The sequence below is a fragment of the Pelecanus crispus genome, chromosome 5 (genome assembly GCF_030463565.1).
Source record: "Pelecanus crispus isolate bPelCri1 chromosome 5, bPelCri1.pri, whole genome shotgun sequence".
Classification (NCBI taxonomy): Eukaryota; Metazoa; Chordata; class Aves; order Pelecaniformes; family Pelecanidae; genus Pelecanus; species Pelecanus crispus.
Genome location: NC_134647.1, coordinates 79,554,296 through 79,577,922, shown reverse-complemented (window position 1 = coordinate 79,577,922; position 23,627 = coordinate 79,554,296). Strand labels below are relative to the sequence as shown.

Below are 23,627 nucleotides of genomic sequence, written 5' to 3'. Positions count from 1 at the left end.
ATCACATCCTGGGGAAAAGAGGAGGAGGTTCTTTTATAGTTTGCCACTCTTTACTTTTAATTCAAACTGAATGGAATTAAATGATTTATAAACTGCTGAAGTTCTGCATTTCATGCACTACCCCTCTGTACATGCAGTCGCTTTATATATATTACACAGCAGCTGTCTCTGCTTCCTGTTGGATGTTGCAAGGCTTGTATGTGTTACCTAGATTACAGGAGTGGTACAAAAGATTAGAATTGACATGCTTACCCACAAACTACACTGGCAGACCACAAGACACCTTTGGAGACAAAAGCAAGTGGTTTCCAGTCTTACAGACTTTGTGATTTAGGACTGAAGTGCTTAAGTTTACAAAGTTTCACTTGAAATACGATTTAAAGTTTGTCTTTGTCATACTGCTAGCTGATTTTTGTGTCTCTTGGAATGCTTTAATGAGTTTGTTTTGCTGTTAAATTTCAGTTTCTTATTTAAATTAATTACCACAGTATTTCAAGCAGTAGCCTCTACAATTTAGGATTGCAGAGTATTATTCCATAAGGCTATGATTCTGGTGTGTATTGGCCACCTGCATTAGGGGACAGCTTTATGAAGGGGAGCAGCAACATACAGAAACGTAGTGCTTCCTTCACTTAGCATGCATTTTTTCTGTAGAAAGCAGGAATATGGATGTTGAAGATAAATCTTTAAAACCTATTTTTAACAACATTTTCCTATACTTGAGGGATCCAGTAGCTGTTTTTAGCTTGGAAGCAGTTGAAGAATATTTAGACCTTCCTGATGCTTTTTTTCTTTTTCTTTTTGACAAATTATTTGGTAGTTTTGACATACAAAATATTCTTTATAATCCCGGCACCTTTAGCTCTTAATCTTAGGTTAAAAAAAAAAAAAAGATTTCTGGATAAAAGGTTTCAGACCTCTATAGAGTTAAGGAGACTTGTGGAGGAGAGAAGGTGGTTTCTGGGAATTTATCTGCAATTTTTGTCTTAGATTTGAGTAGAGCTTTCCAAAGACACTGGCATGTTTCTTTCCTGTATCTCTTGCCATTGCCAGGGGATACAAAAAACTGACTGAATTAGGACTTGACTGAACTAATGCTAAAAGCATAATAAACACAAAGTTACCAAGGAAGATAACTGAAGCAAAATAGCAAGTTTTGAAAGGAACCGACTTGTTTCTTTGTGCCCTTGCTTTTGCTTCTCATGCTGTTCTAGCTGTTGTCTAGTCACCTTCAGCAGCCAGTGCAATTTGTGACCCTAGGGAGGAGGATCAGCTAATTCCTACTCACGTGCTTTTGGTGTCTAGATAACATTAGGAAATTGAAATGGTTGGGGTTTTTTCATCCAAGGAATTTTGAAGGCGGGGGGTGTGTGTGTAAAATATTCAAACTGTAAGTGGAATGAAGAAGATGGGAAGGGAGCATTTGTTCTCTTCCAGTGCAAGAATTAGGATCTTCAAGTGAAACTGGAGGTGTGTTTAAAAAACAATACTAGAGGATGTGATTTTTGGAAGTTTAAAAGATTAAATTCTTATAGATCCAAAATCGGTCCACATACTAAAATCCATGTTAATACAGATTGGAAAAAATAACTGCCTAAGTTCATGGGAGGGAAAAATAATCCCTGGAAATGCACAGATGTGACATGTGTAATTGAAAAATGGGCTATTTGCTGGAGTTTGTGAAGAACATTCTGGGAAAGCACCACTATGTATTTGCCTATTCTTATGTTCTTTGCCAGGCATCTGCTATTGACCAATGTCAGAGACAGAATACAGAGCTAGTTTTTTCCTAGCTGTTCCTCTGTAATGAGATATAGTCTTAACAAATAATTACTTGAAATATTTTGAGAGGAAGCAAGGATGAGATTGTTTGCTAATGTGCAAATCTTATGCATGTGTTTGGCATTTGAATAAAAAACAAAATCCTGATGTGTGACACACTGTTCTAACAGTTAGAAAATTCTCTGTAAACAGCCCATGTTAACAATATTTCAGCACGGCTGGTGGAAAATAACAAGATGACAGATGACTGGAGCATTATTATTCTGCCAGAAGAATTTTTTGAGGCTTTTAAAAGGCTGTAATAGTAACTTTAAGTGAAATGCTGGTGATTAAATTCTTGCATATTGACAGTGCAGAAAAGGGGGGATTTTTTTTTTAAAGTATTTTCCATTTTCAGTATCTGAAAACTTGATGGCTATTCAAAGTAGTGACCACTAGTTTACTACTCTTCCATTCCCACATACATTATAGTTTATCTAGGAATGGATCTGATATTATGTTTTAAGAACCTAGTGCAGTCAGTAAGATTCTGATATAGGTGTTATCTCATGGTCTGATCTTGCTCCTAGTGAGCTAACATTTTAAGATTGGCTTAATGAAAAGAGATATAAAAGTCGGAGATTAAATACTATGCTTTTAAAAGCTTTCGCTTGTGTAAATAAATTTCAAGACACTTTAAATAATTACTTTGAGGATAAATAATGCATAAGTTATGACCAAAGGAGTAATTGGTAATATGGCTGAATTAAGGATACATTTTGCAACTTGGGTTAGCTTTCTAGGCTTTCACTGCTGAAACTAAAATGGAGAAGGGAAAGTAAACCATAGCCATCAGTGTGAAGGATTAAAACAAACCCACCTATATAGGCCACGTAATACAACACCTAAACAAAATTCAATGCACTGCAGTACACAGGAGGAAAGTTTAAACCACATTGACAGTTCCTTTGGTCTTAAATACCATAAACTTGTATGATAGGTAAGCTGGGTTTAAAAGCTGCCAAATTATTTCCTCCTTGTTTTTTTTATTTTATTTTATTTTTAGCTAATAATTTTAAATCAGTATGATACAGTGAGTGGTTCTGGTCCCCCGCACAGTTTAGTCCAGGCTGTTCCCTGAGGAGATGAGGGTATATCTTTACAAGCAGCTAAACGATGACTCCTGCGTCGGCCATACATGAGCACAAAATGCTGCTGCTGCTGCTGCTGGTTGTGGCCCACTGGAGTAGCACAAGACTGGTTGGCTGCTTCTAGCAGCATTCCTAGCTCCTGTTGCTCTCACAATAATAGCATCTGGGCTTGATGCTGGGATACCAGCAGGAAGCATTATTCCTTTCCTCTGTTAATTTTGTTACTAGGCTTCGTTCGAGTCAAATTTAATGCTTACCAAATTGAATGTTCTCTTATCTGAAGCACCACTAGGCTACATTCAGAAGCAGGGTAAATAACTCTGAGCTTCATCCTGCTGTACTTGGACTGCTGGTGTCCAGCTACTTGGTTTGGCTGTGCCTGTGCTGTGTTGCAGTCATGACGGTAGTGTGGGCACAGCTTTCAGTAACTTTTAAAGCTATGAATGAGTTGTAAGTAGCTTTGCATGATGGAAATGGGAGGATTAACTGGGGAAAGTGAATTCTAGTTAAACTTACTAGAATTTTTTTGAAGTTCTCTGAAGACCTATTTATAGGGTGATGGCTAGCAGTGGATCAGATCATATAGGCAAATGAGAATGAGAGAAGATCAGATTTATCAGCATTTAGATGTCTTGGAAACAGAAATAGGTAACATTCCTTTCATCAGAACTAAGGAGAGAACAGCAAGTCCAAAAGGGCCTAGTATTCTTCCTGTAAGGTTTATAATTAGACATAATGCTCTTCCACTCAGTCTCTTGCCAACTTATTTTCCCCCCCCTTTTCTTCTGGAAGGAGTGTACTATTTGCTTTCCATGTATTACAGGCAGATGTATATTTGTCTCTTGGGAACTGTCATTTTACTTGCTTGCTTTCATAAAACCAGCTAATCTTTGTGGGATTTATTTCAGTGAATTTTTACATTGTTCTCACATCATAGTTCTCACTAAAACTAACATTTGTTAAAAGTACTGTATTAACTCTTGCAAAGCACTTGTTTCTCAATACTGACTAAAATCACATTAACATCTTCTAATAGTTTGTTTTACCAGACAAATGCTTTCAAAATATGTGGTGCTCTATAAATGTTTTCTTACTTGATAAGAAATGTTGTCCCTGAAAGGAAATATGTTAGCCCTCAGATTTACAAAGTAAGCATTTCAACTTGTGGTGGAAGTTTTTATAGCACAATAAATCATGTGCTTTTCTTTTACCGTATCTTGCAAGCACAGTTGGACAAGAGACCATCAGATTTTTCCCTCCCCACAAGTAAAGTTCTTGCAAGGCTGCTGGACAGCTAAAAATGTAGTTGCTTTACTAGTACGTGTCAAAGTTACAGAGCCTCTGTGCTGGCAGAGTCTGATTTAAGTGGTTGTGGTCAGTCTGAGGAACCTGTGATGTGATAAGATAGCGTTTGTGAGGTCATGTGGTTTGCAAACACCCAATCTATTGTAGCAGCTTTGTCTACACACGATAGTTAAATATATACTGTATGCTTTAGAAAAGTTAATTGCTTTATTCCTTTAATTCACCTCGTCCTTGAGAATCAGAGATGTTACACTGGCTTGATCATACCAAGATTGTTACAGAAGCGTGACACTGAACAGATTAGGAGTCTACTTCTCCAATAACTTTCTCCAATTTAGTTACCCTGCCCTTAATAAAACAACTAGCTTTAGAAAGTGTCTGGCTTAACTAAGCAATCAGCAGGCACGAGCGTTATTGCACAATGGAAACCCTGCATATTTTATGAATGTCAGCTGTTTAATTCAGTTAATTTTGAATGGGTGTTCAGAGTGTAATTAACACAGACATGTTACGCTTGCTCAAAAAGCTGGGATTGATTCCATAATGATGGTACTCCATTCCACAAATCTTTGGCCACAAACTCCATCTTCATCTTTGCAGCAGGTAAGGTCGATTTCTCTCCCCTCCCCCCAGTAACAAAACCATCAACAAAATATCTTCCATCTCTCATGAGAGTGAAGGAAACCTCTAAATGTGAACAGTGTAACCAGGACAGTGGTGTAGTCTGTCCTCAAACAATAGATATGACTTTGTTCACTTTGAGAGTAACAGGTTTAGGTATGAATCTTAACTGTTTCACTGCCACTACTGACAGATTAGGTTCAGTGATAAATTCAGATTGGTGATTGTTCTTTTTATAAACATTTCCCTTTTTTCTTCCCCGCCCCACCGACTGTATCCTACTGCATCAAAGCTCCAGATCTGTCTTGCTGAGCAATACACAAGTTCTTGATTGCAGCACGAGAGATGAATGTAGCTTAGTGTACTAAGTCCTTGTTTAGTTTGGATTGCCAAAGCAAGTAGACTGATTATAAAGTTGTTTCATTTTCACAGCAATAATGTTTTTCTCTTGAGTGTTGAAGCTGTGTGACCTGTCTGCTCTACTAATTAGAGCTATGTCAGGGTCTACCCTATTCTATGTTTCTGCCTATAAATCCAGTTTGGGGGATTGAAAAGTGGAGGGAATTTGTCGAAGTAGTTGTTTTTTACAAAAAATTTTGTGTTAGCAACCATACACAGCTTCCAGCTATGTGACAAAAAAGCTCAGGAGAGGAATGCTATTTATTATCTTGTAATATGTCTCTAACTTTATCTGAATATAAGTGGGGCAAACAGTGGAAATGTGGTGGAAACCCCTCCTAAAATTCTTTTATCACTCTCAGAATGGCAGCCAGCACAGATGGAAGTAATTTCTGCAATCGGAGGCAAAAATAAATGTTACTTAGTCCATGTAAAAATGCTTAGTTTAACTCCTGCTTTAAAAGGACAGAGTAAAAGTGCGAAATGATAATTTCCTGTAACTGTTGCCCATAATGGGTACATTTTCAGTCTCTGTATCAGCCAGTACATTCTAGCTAATGCTTGAGGTTTCAGTAACTTTTGTATTTATAGATGCATGCTCTAGGGAGAAGGAGCATTGAGATTTAGGTAGTTCCTTGGATATAATAATTGCAGTACATTTAGTGTGATTATGCTGCTGTTTTAAAATATTTTTGGTGCTGTGTCCTCACTCCAAATAAACACTTTCATTAGAACTTCTTGTAGGAAGAGTTTCTGAGAACTTCCCTGCCACCTACCAACTAGCTATTTATAGAAACTTCCCAGGGCTAAGTCAGCTTAGAACTTTTTTTGGAATTGCATACAATCTCACTACAACAAACTTGTCAGATCTTAGAAAAATTCCCTCAATAGATAAAATCTGACTTATAGTTACCAAAGACTGATGATTTCTTTTGAAAATAGTTTAAAAGTTGGGTACTTCCTTAGCGCCGTTGCTATTTTGATTGCATATTTGATACAGAACTTCAAAGTTTAATTTGATTACACAGCACTAGATCAAAACCAGATTCTTTAACCATATAGTGCAGCGATCAAAAAGTCATGACCTCCCATTGATCGCTTTATTGGTTTCCTGTTCTGATTCACTGGAAACCTTCTGGTCTGAACACTTGTTGCTAGTTTTAATATTTGTCACGTTTACAATACAGCAGACTTGTCTATGGTAAAACTGATATACAACATCCATTAAACATCATATTTCCTTCTGGCTCAAGTGCTCTTTAACTGATAATGTTGAAAAAACACTTCTTATAAAAACTTAGGTCAGGAAATGTCAGGGTACATTGAGAGCAATATGAAATAAATAGCAGGACAACTGGAGATGAGCTTTCTTTTAATGCATTAAAACTATTTTATAGATTTTTATTTAAACTTCCTGACATCCATACGGATTTTGTAAAGCATTTTGTATTACTGTGAGACTGAATATGACTTACAGAAGCTGGCAATTTAAAACAGGCCAAATATTTAAGTGCTAAAAAACCCAGAAGCCTGAAATGACTCAGTCTTGGAAATTTCTTGCTGCTCTTTTGCTTTTCACTTTTGACACACTGCAATGGTTTGAACTCTGTCTAGTGATACGGTCAGCAAAGCTCATTTGAGATAAATATTTCAGGTTGTATACTAGTATCTTACTCTGGGTCATCCTGTTAAAAATACGAGTTTCAAAACCAAAGGTAATTCTTTCCTTAAACAGGAGAATTTAGTAGTTAATCACATACATGAGCTTGGATTCCAGAGAGTTAACAATGAGTGGGGCAGATTCATCTAATGTTGTAGTACCTCATGACTGGTGCTTTTAATCCCACTATAGGTAAAAGAAAAAAAAAAATCTCAGTCCAGAGACTTTTTGGGTTTTTATTTTTTAAGAATAGCAGCCATATTGGTACAACCGAAAACAGCAGCCTAGGTCTGTTTGGGTATAGAATATTGTCATTCACTGGTGTTCTGGTTTGGGCCCCCAATAGACTTATCAAGCCTAGAGTTTACTTGCTCTGATCATTGCCATTTCAGACTTCTGTTATTGCCAGTTTCAAGGTGCTTTGCTGCAATTGCTGTAACAACTGGATAGGCCATACTGCAACTATATTAGATTGAATTCAATTTATGAACTCCAGAAACAGTTGTACTGTTTTGAGATGGTGCGGATCTGGAAGTTCAGACACATATGAGACCCTGAAGACAACTGGATATGGACAGATGCAGTCTTCCTACCACTGAGTTATGCTGCAAACCAGCCTTCTTTAAACCCTTCTGCCATACTTGAAAGTAATACAAAATTAATTTTCTCTGCCTGCTTCTTTCTGCTCATCCGAACAAACCAAATGAACTTTTCTCCAAGATTTATTTTATTACACTTCAAAATAAGGAGCCAAATACTCCACCAAATCCTCTACGAATTTTTGTCAGCTGATTTTTATCTTGGTATGGGCAATATAAAATTGTTTGGTGGGTAGATGAGGTAATTCTAGCAGGAAACAAATATAGCTCTGAACTCATCCTTACAAAGCAGAGTTAATTTTCTTTAGGAAACTATTTTATGGTTTATAATCTTTGGAAATACTATTTTACAGAAACCACTAAACTTGCACTATTCTAGAATCGTTAACTCTTATCAGGGTTTATTGTTGATTGTGCAGGTTTCCCATTTTAGTCATGCTAAACTCAGTCCCAGATAAATGGCCAAATGTGCTAAGGTGGATTCCAGACACTCTTGAGTACGCTGGAGTGCAGCTGGGCTCTTCTACAGGGATCCTGTAGGGACTGGCTAACAACTTCATTTCAAAGGTCATCGCTAGACTCCCTAAAAATCACCATTTTGTTTATCTGACTGAAACTTCTGCTGGGTGAAAATTTGTAGACGAGGATATTAGTTTTGTCTTTAATATCCTTTAAGTGTGGAAATTATGTTTTAAAAAAAGTAAATATGTCTCCATGATAAATGAAATGTTTAATAGTGATTTATTAACTACTAAGCAAAGGAAGCAATTTTGCAAACAGATTTTTAAATGCTCTCACCGCATGTTATTTGTAAGCATGATCAAGACATTTCCTGCTTTCTTACGTCACAGTACCTAATGCACTGGATTTTTTTTTTAAACAGCTATTTCAGTTTGCTTGATTTTGCTTAACTAGTCTAATTTGTTAAATTAGACTCTGATTAGAATCTTGAGTACTGCCTTACAAACATCACTTTTGGGTGTGGGGGGAAGGCAAAAGCAAAGACAAATCATAAAGCTATCTAATGGTGATTCCAATCTGCTAAATTGCAGATTTATGTCAAACTCCTACCCCAAACACTTTGGGCTAACTTTAATATTTGTAGTTAAGGTGAACTACAAGGGGAAAAAGTATTTTTGTCCATGTTAGTGATGTACTAAAACTTCCCTGAAACAGTTTTCCAGAGTGTTTTAATGCATTTTTGAATGTATTCTTTCCTCCTTATGTCCATGACTCTTCAACAACCCATTAGAATGCACTGAACAACTTGATTTCAACAAAATCTAGCTAATTTGCTGGGATTTTTTAAATTTTGGCACAAAATTAAATCTCAGGGAATGAAGCAGTAAAGAGAACAGCATAGTAACATTTCCTATTTGAGAATATAATTTTCTATTGTATCAATTTCAAAATTAGTTATTCAGATCTTAAGCTGAAGCAGAATATCTTTAGGAAATTTGAGAAGAGCTAGAGTTGTTCTGGAAGAGTGTTAATATTTTAAATTATAAAGAAAAAAAGAAGACAACTGTGTGAAAGCAATAAATGAAGATGTAACCTATTTCCTGAATTTCTCTACTAAGGGTATCTCTGTTGCAGATCTTTTCCGTGTCTGCCTCACAGTGAAAGGAAAAGAAGGTTCATTGTGATTTTTCGTGTCGTGTCCCCCCTCTTTTTTTCTTTACATATTCCTTGCATGCCTTTTGAGGTCTACAAAATGTATTTTATTCAGTTTTTAAATCTCTAGAGGTAGAGATGGCATTTGGCAAGAGATGTGGGGGTGGCCATCTCTGCAGCTTTTCATATGGATTTCAGGGAAGAGAAGCCCATACAGTCCCTCTCAGCTGTTACCTTTCAAACAGTGAGCCCATGGTATGAGGGCCTCTTCCTCAGGAGGGACAGCAGCGATCGGGTAACGGGAGCGAGCAGAGTAAATGGGAGTTCCTGGGTTCAGCATGCGGTTGGTGTGGGTTTCTTGAATCATCAGTAATTTCCAAGAATGACCCTTGTCTGGCATAGCTCATGGCTGTTATTTACAAGTTAATAATCCTAATTATGGCTGCATTTATAGCTATGGCTTTAGAAAAAAAAACCTTAATGTTAACTGAAGTGAAACAGGAAATTCACTGACACTGAAATAAAAGCCACAGCTTTGAGCTTTGTCCTAATACAGTTACAATGATAACACATTTCTAATTTACCATATCTTTCAAATTTATTTTTAAATTTGTTAGAGAATGTGTCACTCTTTCTAAACAAAGAATGTTGTTGTATTATATGCAGTATGTGGTGTTGACTTATTTTACACATAATCTTATTTTACACGTAATCTTGAGAGCTATACAAGTTGTCAGACAGCTCTCAAAAGACTGTCCTCTGTCTTTTGCATATGATCCACATGTTTGGGTAAAAACTGTCTCATGCTTGAGGAAAATGAAGAATGTCTTTAAAGCAGGTTTGGTTTTGCATTAAACTTTTTCTTTACTGCAGGATATATTAAACCATACTTAAGCTTTTTTAAATCTCAGACTTTTCCAAGCAGTGGCTTTCCTTAAAATGCTCTGATACAGTCGTGTCATGATGCATGTCTAGCAGTCCCTTTCATATAAGGAAGCTGATTCTGTTGGGGAACTTTAGAAACCCCATTTGCATTGTAGCTGTACAGACATTAAACTTGCTAAGAATTGTTTTAGATGATGGATTGCTAATATTAGTTTCTGCAACTATTCGTTTAGCTCATGATGTCTCCATTTGTGCAGTGTTCATGTTGCGATGGTTTCGGTATGAATGTGGCTCACTGTGGAAGTACAACCGTATGTTTAAAAATGGGCTTCAGAGAGCTTAAGGTATCTAAGGAGTTGCTTGTGTTCATGGAAGTGAAAAAGTAGCATGAAAAGACCTGCAACCTTAACGCTGTTCTTTATTTTTGTGTGCATGTGCAGAAATGCTGCTATGTTATATATAGTACCTACTGGACATAATATTTGTCTGGACTGATATTTGCCTCCCAAATGACAACGCATTTTCCATTAATTCAGTCTGAGATGCTGCGACTACTTCATTTTCTGAGATAAGCATTTTTCTAAAAGAAGTTACTGAGAGCATTTTTAAAGAAATGATAGTGTCCTAGTGTATGCCTTAACCTGGAGTGTTCTCATCACAATGGGAGAGGGTCAGCAGTAAGTAGCAGTCAACTGTTAAGTATGACAAGGGATCCCATTAGATGCTGTGGACCTTTAGTTTTACGAACTCTGCTTAAATTGCTTTTATTCATGTTAAATGTGATTAGAATTTAATAGATAATCACTTATATTTTTAATTGGCTTGTAATTGGATTTTGACTTCTAAATCTCTCTTTTCCTGTTGCCAAGTTGACAATGTTGTTCTGAATTATGGGACAGGCATTTGAAAACGCTTATGACTTGTTTCTCTTCAGCTAAACATGGTTAGATCATCCTTTCAGCAACATTCTAGTTTTCTTTTGAATCATGTTTGGTTTTTAAGCAGGAAATCTTACTAAGACTTCCTACTGTTACTAAGGTGGAGACAAATAAAGAGGGAACTCTGATTTTTTTTTTTTTTCTTTCTTTAGATTCCTCTTGCTATAAGTAAAAGCACTGAGAACTCAGTATCTTTCTACTTTACATAAAAATTTAACATACTGTCTTCTGCCAAAACCATTTTCGTTCACCCAGGGCAGTAGTCATATTTTTATTATATTTTGATCTCACTTGTGTATTGCTTGCTTATCCTACTGTGAGTAGCTTGAATATTTATTGGCAAGCTTTGTTAAAACTCTTCTTTATTACTTCAGAATTGAGTAAATTTCAAGAATTAATTACTGAAGCCTTTTAAAGGGAGCGGAAAGTAACATTTTAGTTTGACTTTTTTCTACCACTGAATTCCTAGCTTTAAAAAAAAACCTCACAGGTTACAATATAAAAATGTCTCCCAGAGCTTAAGTAGAACTCTTTCACGCAGTCCCATGTGACAATTTGACCTATGTTCTCTACTTAGAAAAACAAAGGGGCTTGGAAATATAACTTGCTTGCAACTGACTAGCACCCTTCAAACTATTCTATGATTTAACATGGAAGGAATTTTGAATTGTACTAAAACTTCTAAATTTCTCTTTACTGTCTCTCTTTCATGCCTGGCTTGATGAGGCAGTCAGCATCAGGTAAGAAAGCTTATTCTGAGGTTCAAGGATCTGATTGTTAGCCTCTTTTCAGCTCTTCTGAATTTGTGAAAGTACACTGTTACCTGTTAAGAGTATGTACAATTAAAGTCTTTTCATATGTTGACCAGTAGGACATACAGTTCGTCTTTAAAATGCTGAATTCTTTAGGCACAAGAAGGTATATAAATGCAAACATTATTATTAAGATTCTGTTCTTGATTCAGCTAGCTTTTGAAGGGGTAATGATGACATACACTTTGGTCACATAATGTTATTAACCCCTTGAAATGTCCTAAAGACCACATGAATGTGCTGCACTGAAAACTGGGTTGAAGCTGCAGTCATCTAAACAATACAACCTGGATTTGAGAGTTAAAAGCAAAACATGTGGGTTTACCAGACCTGGTTTCTTTTTTTTTTTTTTTTTTTTTAACAGATGTGATCAGATTTGGGATTCTTGCAAAACTGAAGCAGTAAGAACCAGCCAAGGTTCATTTGAATATCACTTGTCGGGGTGACAGAGGTCTTGTTCCCTTCACATGAAGGAGGGCCAGACCCAAAACTGTGAAAGGCTTTAACCAATGTTGGCTCTTTGTACAAAAGAGAACAGAAGTGATAGACCCTGGGGTGTAAATCCATACTCTGCTCAACATGGCTGCAAGAAAAAGGGCTGGGTTTTTCCCTTCAAGTGGAATGATAAGGATAGAGTAGATCTAGGATTTGGGGGGGATGTTAGGGTTGGGTCCATGCACCCCCCAACCCTGGCTCCGAGTCCGTAGTCAGATTTCCCGTTATCCTGATACGCTTGGCTACACAAATGACAAGATCTTGGCATAATGCTTTACTTCCTACTTTAAGCTCTTTTTCCTTGTTCAAATACACAGACAGCAAGAATCTCAAGAAGTCTCTCTTAAAAAGGTGACAGTGAGCTTCAGTGTGAATAAGGTAATTCATCAATTGCAAAATCTAAGCCGTACCTACAGGATGGCAAACACAGAATCAGTAGTTACAAATCAGGAAAGATATTTTCAAGTTGTTGCTGAGAGTCCTCTGACATCACTGGCTTAGTGTGCAGCAGCAGCAGCCAAAACAGACAAGACAATGCTGGGCATCAACAGGAAGTATATTAAAAACAAAATAAATGGGTTTGCCACTACAAAACCTTGGTGCCAGGCTGGTCTCTACACCTCAAGATGGATGCAGAGAGTTTAAAGAAGGCCTGTTAAGGAAGTTAAAGGGCAACTAAAATGATCAGTGGTCTTGAGCACTGCCTGTTCATGAGAGGCTAAAAAGGCTTGGGAGTCATCTCTTTTAGAGAGGAGGCTGAGGGAGGTGTTATGATGTAGTTTCAGAATAATGACTGCAGAACTGCTTTTCAGCACTTGTTCCTGCATTACTAGAATTTGGGGGCAATTCCTGAAACAAGTAGGAGATGAGTTCAAAACAAAGGAGGGAATTTGTGGAACTTACTGCCACAGGAAGCTGTGGAGGCAGACAGCAAATTGAAAAAAAAAAAAAATCATCAGTCATGGACAACTGATCTATAAATGGATGCTGAAACAGCTAGGAAGAGAGGCGCTCATATCTGCTACAACAGTTTCAGGACAAATGAGTGGGAGCTTGGGGGTATGAAGAGAATGGATTGTAAAAATTGGTCATATTCACATGCTTTCCCTTTAAAAACAACAAGAAATTCCTGTTGTTACTGTTGGAGACAGAATATTAGGCTGATGGACCATTGCACTGAGCCAGTAGGAGACTTCTTATGTTCCCATCTTGAAAAAAGATACTTTTTTTTTCTCTTAGAAGTGCAGAGCCTCGCTTGCTAGACTGTAAAGTTATGTGAGAGTACAAAATCTTTCATTTCAAGAAACCTCTATTTTAGAGCCTTAAGCTGGCATTAACTGCTGGTATCTAATTGCATCAGAACGCATGCTGTCTACAAGTTGTTCCAAATGCTTTGAGAAGCCTTACAAAGCCTTTCTGCTGCAACAGAAACTGCAGATAATCAGGATCCTTCAGAAATGCTCCTGAACAAATATTAGATTGAGGTGCCCCGAAGTATCTTCAACTCTGAAACTACACAAAACTGAAAATAGTGCACAGCTGTTCCCAACCTATTCTGTTGGATACTTTTAATTTCTCAAAAATTAGTTGCTTTCATCAAGGTTCATGTTTTAAAAAAAAAAAAAAAATTAAGATGCAAATCAAGATTCTACCTTCAACTGAAAAACAACTTAAGTATTTTCAAGATTAAAGTGACAGATTTCTAATTGTAAAATAAAAGTAACGTTCTGTTGATGACTAGGGTTTGTGATCAATGAATGTACTGACATCTAATGTAAAGGCATTTGGATTCAAATGACAGCATTTACATTTTTAAGTGGTGCAGTAATTTTGGCAGGTAGAAGTATTTCAATTTCTCAAACTCCAAATGGCTGCCATGAGAACAGCAATACGCATCCCACTGCCCATGCTTTTCACACATCTCACTGAGCTGTGATCTGTCTTTCAGGTTGGAAGGGACCCTGGGAGGCCTGTAGTCCAACTGCCTGCTCAAAACAGGATCAACACTGAATTCAAAGCAGGTTGCTTAGGGCTTTGTCAGTTGGGTGTTGAAACCCACTGAGGATGGAGAGTCCACTGTCTCTAACAACCTGTTCTGATTCTTAACTAGCCTTGTAGCAATTATTTTCTCTTCACATTCAAACACAACGTTGTGTTTTGTTATGATCAATGTCTCTTCTCTCACCATGCATTTCCGTAAAGAATCGGTTCTCTGTTATCTTAAGGCTTAAGCTCCTGCCCCTTAACTGTCTTGGTGCCTCTGCACTGAATCTACTCAGGAATATCTTGTAGTGAGGTAGGAAGTGCAGAATAGGACAGACGCAGTCTAACAAGTGCCAGGTAAGAATCAGTTACCACGATGTACTGGCTATGCCCTTGTCCATACAGCCTAGTGTGCCGTTAGCCTTCGTCACTGCTCGGGGACACTGCTGAATTGTGCTTAGCCTCCTGTATGCCAGGGCCCCCTTGTCCTCTTCAGTAGTGTTGCCATCCAGCCTGCCGATCCCCATAGCACAAACAAGTTCTATGCTACAGTGTTTGTCTGTACTTCTGGCTGAGACGGCCATTTTTCAAGCAGACAGAGAAGTTGTGGAACTATATGACCATCGACAGACCTGTCGCATGTGTTCTGTACAGTATGTTCATGTTTCTTCCTATTAGTCTGGTTCCCCTTGGATGTGAGGAGTACTTAAGAAAAGGGCAGGCAAGTGTAAAGCTGCAGGTCAAAAGAAGTGTTTCTAGGTCACAGATTGTGCGTCCTTTCGTTAGAATAACAAAGGATAACACGCTGTTTTCTGAGACTCGCTTTAGGAATTGGCAAAGGCTGTGTCTATTCATGATTTTTTCACCAACAGCATTTTCCACAGACTCTCATTTGGTGTTTGGAAAGAGTACTGCCTAAAACCGTGAAGCCATGATTTTGTCATGTTACCTAAATACATTCATCTAAAGGTGAAGTCTTCAGGAAAACAGCTGAGGTCATTGGCTTGGCTTTCTGAATGTTCAAAACAACTAACATTGAATATCAGCTTTATAATTTCAGGTGAACCAGTGGCTTAACTGTGCAGACCTAAAAGCATGTAATTTCTTACTCTAATATGAAATTTGTACTCACTTGTACAGCGGACCTTTTTTTCCTGTGGTGAGGGTGGAGAGAAATTGTTGGGTTTCATTTTGTTTTTCTGTGTTTTATTTTCTTAGTGACTAAAATTGATAGCTGTTTTGGAAACTTCACGTGGCAGCTAATCCGATCGTATTGCAGGACATTTTTAGGGATAATATTTCTAAATAACACAAGAATCTCTGTATCAGGCTTTCTGTATCTAGGTATATAAGCTAGTAAAAATTATTTATTCTGGATGCATGTTACTGTCCAGTATCTAATATTTGGCATAAGCTGATTTCGCTTACATCATGAATTATGCTGTGCAAGCGTGGAACTCTGTTTTGCTTGCCTTTACACAAACAAGTTCCTCATGAAACAACTGCAGCCTATGTGTATGTGAAGAAAATGCAAAAAAAATTAACATTAGTACGCGTAGTTACAGCCAAGGTTTAGATCTACAGCGTGTACCCATATTCCTAACAGGGATGTCTTGATATACAGTAAAAGCTGGAGCTTTTACATGCTGTTAACATCCGAGTTGATGGCTTCTAGCATGATTATGATTCTTGTGATCTTTTTTCCAACCCCTCTTTTATTCTCATCTTTTGCACAAGCCCATGGTAAGTACTGAGATTCCTTCTTCCCCAAATGAACAGGTAAAATCTTCTATTGGTGTCAACAGCAAGGACCTACATGTGCTTTTTATTTATCAAAGGGAATATTGCTTCAGATTTCTGAAATGTCAAATAGATTTCTGTAAAGCAGCTCTTCAGGCTTTTTCTTCCTTCTGTTTTCCAGGTCTCAGTTACTGTGAAAAGTCGCTTACAAAATAGCACTTGGTCTACCTTCCTTTTTAAGCTTCCAGAGTGATGTTAGAAAGTTTCTGTAATGCATTTTTAATGTTTTTCTGCATCCTTAAGATTTTTTTTATCTTAATATTCTTAGACCGTCAAACTGACCCTGAGGTACTTGCTAGCAAAAGTGAAATTCTAAAAAAAATAACCTCAGGAATGTCTCCCATGAGTTGCAGTTATTTTCACTAAATTAACAGGGGATTTGCCAGACTTCAGAGCTTTAGTTTTACTTTTGAATAGCTTGAATGCATGGTTGTAATAGTTTATCAGGCCACAGTGCATTTTGAATTAAAATGTTATTGTATCTGTCCATGGTCTGACAATCATTTTTGTCTTGTTTGATGCTCTCTTAAAATTGAAACTACAATGTATTTATGCCACACAAAGAGAAGTTCCTCTCATACTTCTTGATCTGAAATCTCATTGGGTCTGAAGTAGATAATGAAAAGACACTCGAGCTTGCAGTGTAGACAGAACTAAGCGTATTCTCTGGGTTTTTTCTGTGGCTGTGTGAAACAGGCAATATTCACTTGGAACCCTGCTCTTGGGGACTGGGGGAGGGCTTTTCTCAAGTGAGAAGTTAGGTGGTGAGGGCAAGAATGGAGCTGTAAAAGAAAGATGTGAAGGCTAAAAGTGCTGTCAAAACAAATAGGCCAATCTAGAAAACTAATTATAAAGCATCCTCACAGGGATATTAGAGATGTAGTAAATAGTCTGGAGGAATCTGTCATTAGTGATTCCAGGTACCTTGATTATTAAGCCTTAAAACTGAAATACTCTGAGGGTGGAAGGAGAATTTTGGAAAACTCCGAGTACTATTTAAGGTGTTCTTTCAAGGTCTCTGCTTGGGCAGCCAGAAGTGAGAAGTCACTTTGTTCTGATTCCAGCTGAGTTTCGAAGTGTTCATCAAATGCACTGCTTCTGTAGATCTAGCATTTAGTTTAATCCAGTAAGAGTTCAATGAGGCATTTCTTGGAAATGTGGGGACGAGACTGATAAACTGTTAACTTCTGCTTTTTTCTAACAGATCAAATGTCTAAAAGGCCAGAGAGGCTTCTCAGACCAACCCACTTTTGATGGGATTCACATTGTCAGCCATTTCACAGGAGATGATGAATCATTTCATTCTTCTGATGAAGATTTTATAACTAACTCCATACAGGAGAGTGGGGTGAACTTTCATCTACACAGGAGGACTGGTCAGATGGCTTTGGATCACACAGTTGTAGACAGCAGTGACAGTGATGCTGAGGAAAGTGCCCTTCAGACTGGGAATTCAGACAAGATGGTTTCCAAGCAGAGGAGAATGGAATCTTACTCTACCACTGTGTGATTATCACTGTGACTAGCATTGAAGACTTCCATGTTTCTTTAAGGGTGAAATTGTCAGATAACTGAAACTATCCAGCCGTTGGTTTAGGTAACTATTGGATGTGGTCTGGCCTGTGATAAATACATACGCGTACTGTCTATCTGCCTTCTCTCTTTGCCAAATCTTGCTAATGACATACCATTGCCATAAAACGGGCTGGGAAGAAGTTGATGGATGACAGTTCTGACAGTATTACTGAATGTTCCTCGGTTTAGAAACTGCAAATATGTCATTTCTTTAATGCATAAGAACCATTTTTGCTGTTCACAAACACAGGAGTTATTTTCCTCAAAAGAAATTGCTGTTGTGCAATATTTTATGCTCTGAACAAATGTGTGTGTTTTACATTGTTATCCATTTGTGATCAAGATGGAACCTAGTAAACCATCTGATCATGACACTATATATATATATAATTACCTTATGCTTCTCGATTACCTTTGTTTTTACTAAAGTTATTGGATGCCCACAGAAGGCTTGAAAGAGGAGCCTTTATCTGTACTACTTCATATATGCAAGTAATGGTCACTAATGTCATAAAGGTGTTTTTCACCGTTTTCACTTAAATCTATGTGCATCTGCTTTTGTTGTTGCTAAATAATACCTGGTCTGAATATATTAATTACAATAATGTTTATTTTGTACATATTTATATATCTGCACCAAGCTGAAAATGTACATTACACCATTTTATATGAGGAATGTAAATGTTGCAATATTACTGTCTCTGCTATTCTAACAGGAAAATGAATTCTGTATATACACACTAGAAATGAATTACTAAATAAAAGCAAAACACTAACTTTACATTAAGTTTCAGCCTAGCTACACTAACAGGTTCATGTTGGAAATGCTTGTTCAAAACACTATTGACTGAAATCTTTTACCTTCATATATATGTAATGAAAATAAATTTTTCATGATTTAACAAGGTTGCGGCAATTACTGTTCAGTTACTTCTAAGCTACAGCCCTCGGTTACTGCATAGCTACTTGCTGGCTCTAGATTAGAGTTGGTAGTTCAAATAAGGTGAAAAATTACTCATGTCTTACAGTTAGCTCTAATGAAGGCAGGGTCAGTGCAGTAAAAATACGTAAGTTCAGTCTTCTTACAGTGTTATATTGCAGAGCATTCTAGGAAATATGGTATTGGTCCTGTTGGCAGATAGCTGTGATTCACCAAAGCGGTAAGAGCTGAGCATTCTGCTTTCATGCTCTCCTGAAAATTGAGATCTAGTAAAATGGCCCTAGCTTCTTGAACAGAACAGGATATTCTACTGTTGTCATATGAACACTCGCTTGCCCTCTCAGACACATTCTAGTCAAGAATATTCTTAATGGCAGCTATTATTGCCATCTTACATAATTAAACAATCCTTAAGACTTCTAGCAATGTTTGCAACTGTTCTATTAATAAAAAAAAAAAAGAGAGAAGCCATGCACAAGTTGGCACTGATAGTCAGCACATATGTTAACCGGCTTGCTACCCAGGACAAGCAGTGTAGTTGTTTAAAATTGCAAAAGTGTGGAAGCATACTGCTGAACGCATCTGCTAGTCCTGTTAGGCATTTCCTTTCCTTTTATTTTGAACGTGTCCTCAGAAAGAAACAGCACAACTGAGGAGATAACAAATGTTCAAAGAATGACGGGGAAGGCTGTGTGGAAGCAGCACATTTGGGCCTCTCAGCAGTATTATCTGCCCAGGTGCAACCTAATTTAAATCTTAAAGCAGGTGGGTGACAAATTCCAAGTTACCAATCTCTGCAGCTCCTAACTTGCTTCAGTACTTCTGCAAAATTTCCCCCACATCCTACCTCTGAATACGTAGTTCCCAGTATAACCTGTGGAAATTGCCATCTCTCAGGCAGATTAGCTGACTGATTGGGATCCCTCTTGGAACTTTCATGTATGCAAAACCAAATCAGGAGCACTTTTGTTCACCAACAAGTAACAGTTGCCCTTTTTTTTTTTTTTTTTTTTCCCTTCTAATGAGCATCTGGTAACTTATGTTTGCACCTGGATAATTGTTGCCCGAGAGGATAGGTGACAAATGTCTTGTTGCCTGTCATCAATACCAGCTGCAAGTCTCTCTTAAAGGTAATGTTCTGTAGTAAGTGGCAGGAGCAAAATTCAGTTGGAGAGCCATAAAAATCCTGTCTGTTTGAACAGTGAAGTGTTATGATTTTGCAATAACTGCCTTACTGTTCAAGTGATAGCAAATGAGATTAGTTGGCAAGGGTTATTTCCTGAACTTTTGTGGTTTTAAAGTATACTAATAGAATAAATACTGATACTTGAATAACAGCATAAATAAAAATATCAAGGGAAAAGCAAAAGTCCTTATCCAACTAACTGCATCTCTTCTAGGGATGAAGGTGAATCACTGGACATGCTGCAGTTTTAGAAGACTTAGTTACATACAGAATATCCTAGGAAGACAACCCAAGAGAGGCTGCTGAGAATCATCCTGCTTTTTCTGCAACTGTTCTGCCAAAAAATGACACTAATCTCTTTGCCCATGTGTATTATAGTTTGAATATGCACCAGAATAATGGCAAATCAACAGCATAAATAATATATTTACAAATGTGTCAATAAATAAAGCATACTAATTATGCTACGCACTGTGACCTTACTTGTATGACCTTCTAACAAATATTGCCACAAAGAGATTTGCTCTTTTGTGCAGACTGTAAGAGCAAAATGTGAATGCTAAAAGCACAAGGTAGAAAAACCATGGAAACCTAAGATTCTTGAATATGTAAGTGCTGCAGCTGAGAGGACAGTTAGGTGAAATAGGGAAGGGGGACGCCCTGCTATATATAGAGTTTCCATGTAAATCACATTTTATGTTTGGTAGCGAAAATGGTTCTGCTTTCCCGATCTGATAATCAAGTGTTTTCACTAGCTAGAGAAGCCTCAAAATTTACATTTTCTTATTTCTCCAGGCTAGGGGAGTGAATATTTTAGGTCCTAATAGCATTTATGATTAGATCTCTTTTTACTTCAGTCACTTCATTTCACGTATTAGAAGTTTGTAACATTTGTGAAAAATTGGGAACGTGACTGGCTGGGAGAAAGTACATCTGTGAAGTTAAGAAGCACGTATTACGTTCACGGTTCAACAACTATTTGTTCACGTTGGTCACGTTTTTTGACAAAATGCAGACCCCATCTACATATACATTCACAAAGTAGTATTTTCCACTAAATTGAATTTTCAACTGTATGCACAGTTTCCTATATTATTTTAACTAAATTGCTATGGAAGTGATTAAAAGAAGTATCCACATCAGGGTTTGCATAAATTTAACAAAACCACTTTGTAAATCTTGTACTATCAAACTTAATCAGTACGCAGCTCTTTCGTGGAACTGTAACATAGAAGGAATTGCCTGTTTCCCTGAGGTTTTTAATGTAATCCCTCTTCTATATCAGCAACTATGCTAGTGACTTAGTGAAACCTGATGCTCGTACAACATTTATGTTTTAAGCTAGAATGACCTAAAGATATGTTAACATAAATATATCCACATTTTAGACTGGATGTGTTGCTAATTTCCTTACCTTTAGAGGCTCCAAATAATGTAACTCATTTGGGGGGGAAGGTAGAGGATAATGCAAATCCCCTAGGAAAGCCATTAGGCTAGTCCTGGAGACTAAAATAAAAAAATCAACCTATAAAATAGAGGTTAGTACAATCTAAGTGGAAACCACAGTGTTATGTTTAATTATGCACCAGCTACCGACTCTATGTGTATTGAAAGGGAAGAGGAAAGCTATGTATCAACTAACGGATTTCTGGATTTAACAAAGTTCATTTTTATTCTGTGAAATACTTTTAGCAGTGTAATTGCACCAATAGATTTTTTTTTTTTAATTCTCTGAGGGTTTTGGTTGGTAGGGTTTTGGGGGGGTTTTTTTTGTTTGTTTGTTTTGTTTTTTACAAACTAGTTCAAGACATAAGAAAAATCAGTGACATACATTTATGCAGTAGCCTGCAGAACTAGAGATTCTCAATGATGGAATGAAAAGCAGCTGGTAAACTGATTTTCAACATAACCTCTATATAGCATGAAGTTTCAGCTTCAGAGTGGAGAAAACATGCTAACATATGCATGCCTATGCATACATGGGCACTGATTGACTAAGAGACAACCGTTAGAGCCAAGATACAACAGCTTAACACCCTCTCTTTCCAGGAATGAATACCTCATTTCACAATTACAAAAAAACAAAGGCAAGGTGGCATACTCTTAGAATTGTATACTGTTGCATAAGTGACTGAAATTTCTAGCATCCTGCTATGAGAACTAAAATTCTGGAGACCACTTTGCGTAGTTTACATTCTGTACCCCATTGATTCAACTTTCTTCTGTTCATAATGGAGGTAAGTTCTGGGTCCACTCCTTCCCAAAGCTGGGATCCCTCTTTTCATCCCAGCCTTCAACGCCACAGTCACTTTCCCTCTCCAGTTTGTGCTCACAGTGATCATTACTTTTCTAATCTGCTCTGAGAGCAGCAGAAGTTACTTTGGTTTCCCCAGCAATCCAAAAAAATTGCTGTCAAAATCACTGATTAATGTCTCACATATTTACAGCACATGTTTATGCCACAAGGAGAAACATAAAGAAGGTAGTGACAAAATGCTGGGGGGGAAAAATAAACAATAAGCAGGATATGTTAAAAATAATTAAATATTTACAAAAAAGTTATACAAAAATAAAGTCACACTTCCCAACAGAATGCACAGTGCTACAAGTTCTAGCAGCTTCTCATGGTGGAAGTGTTCTGGATAACTGTAATCTCAGGTTTTATCACTTCAAAGTGCATATGTTACTCAGGAGCTCCCCACAGAATCGCCCTCTTCGCTGCCTTCTCCCAGTCCTGACTTCCACACACAAGAAATTGCTTCTCCTCCCCTACATACCAAGCAGCTAACCTGTCAAATCCTTTCTCCTGTTACAAAGTGTCTCATCACTTCCAAACATGAAGATCTCATCTGCATCCTGTCACCTTTGGTGCCTTATCTGATGTCTTCTTCGCTCTCGTGGTGACATCAGGCAGCTGCTGTGAACAGTGCAGTAAATGACATTGAGTAGCTCTTCAGTCGTAAGCACGACTATAACATAATCCCACCCTAGTTTAAACCCCTCCTTTTATTTATTTCCTCCCCTCTTTTGTCACTGTGGGGTAATGATCATGTACTTACCATTGCATTCAACGGTATCTTACCAAGTTTTTATGTTTAACTTTGACTATCACGCTTCCTTTGGGGGAAGCGTGTAGCGGCTCTGTTAAAACCCATCCCCATCACCTACATCTTCAACCCATCACCTACACTTCATACAACCCATCGCCTACACTTGGGATGAATTACATCCCGCCGCCAACTCAGGACGGTTGGCTGTTGGCTTTTTCACACTGGGATACAGAACGCTTGGTATTGTCACGCAGCTCTCGCAGTGTCGCGATGACCACTGCATACACGAGACCACCTTAAAGGTTACCGAACTGCGGTACGTAGGTCACACCGTAAGCCAAGCGTAAGAGCTTAGTCCCTTCACCTCTGCTCAGTGTGCTCTTACTACCGATAGCAAGCTCCTCTCGGGGGTGGAAAGAGCCCTGGGACAACGGCTGTGGGAGGCTAAGGAGTGGGAATTGCCTCCAGGCCCTACCTACGGGTTGCAGCAGCTGCCGCACCTTCCTTTCGGCCCCTTGTTCCGTAGAGAGAGCAACCCGGCGATATTTCTGGGCTGCAAGGTAAAACGCGTGAGGGGCGAGCTGCAGATCAAAAGGGCCGGATGAGAAAAGGGCCACAAGATGGGGGGAGGGGGAAGGAAAGCTCAGGCGTTCCGGCATGAGCCGGGGCCAGCAGAGCTTCGGGAGCGGGAGAGGAGGCAGCACGGCCCGCCAGCATGTGCAGAGCAGCCGGTAAAGGACCGCGGCGGCTCGGCTCCCCTCAGGGCTCCCCTCAGGGCTCCCCTCAGGGGGAGGAAGGAGGGGCCGGAAGGAGGGGCCGCTTCCCGCCTCGCCCGGCTTCGCGCCGCCGCCCG

General features: G+C 38.3%; 1 protein-coding gene across 4 annotated transcripts in view; it reads left to right on the top strand.

Annotated features, from left to right (window-relative positions):
* EVI5 (ecotropic viral integration site 5) overlaps positions 1-18,322 on the top strand; it is an 84,326-nt gene extending 66,004 nt beyond the window's left edge. For all 4 annotated transcript variants that reach the window (XM_075710300.1, XM_075710299.1, XM_075710301.1 and 1 more), the window contains one exon: positions 17,228-18,322. In XM_075710300.1, the coding sequence (XP_075566415.1) occupies positions 17,228-17,533 (306 nt within the window). In that variant the 3' untranslated portion in view covers positions 17,534-18,322. The remainder of the gene's footprint in view (positions 1-17,227) is intronic.
* The last annotated feature ends 5,305 nt before the right edge of the window (positions 18,323-23,627 follow it).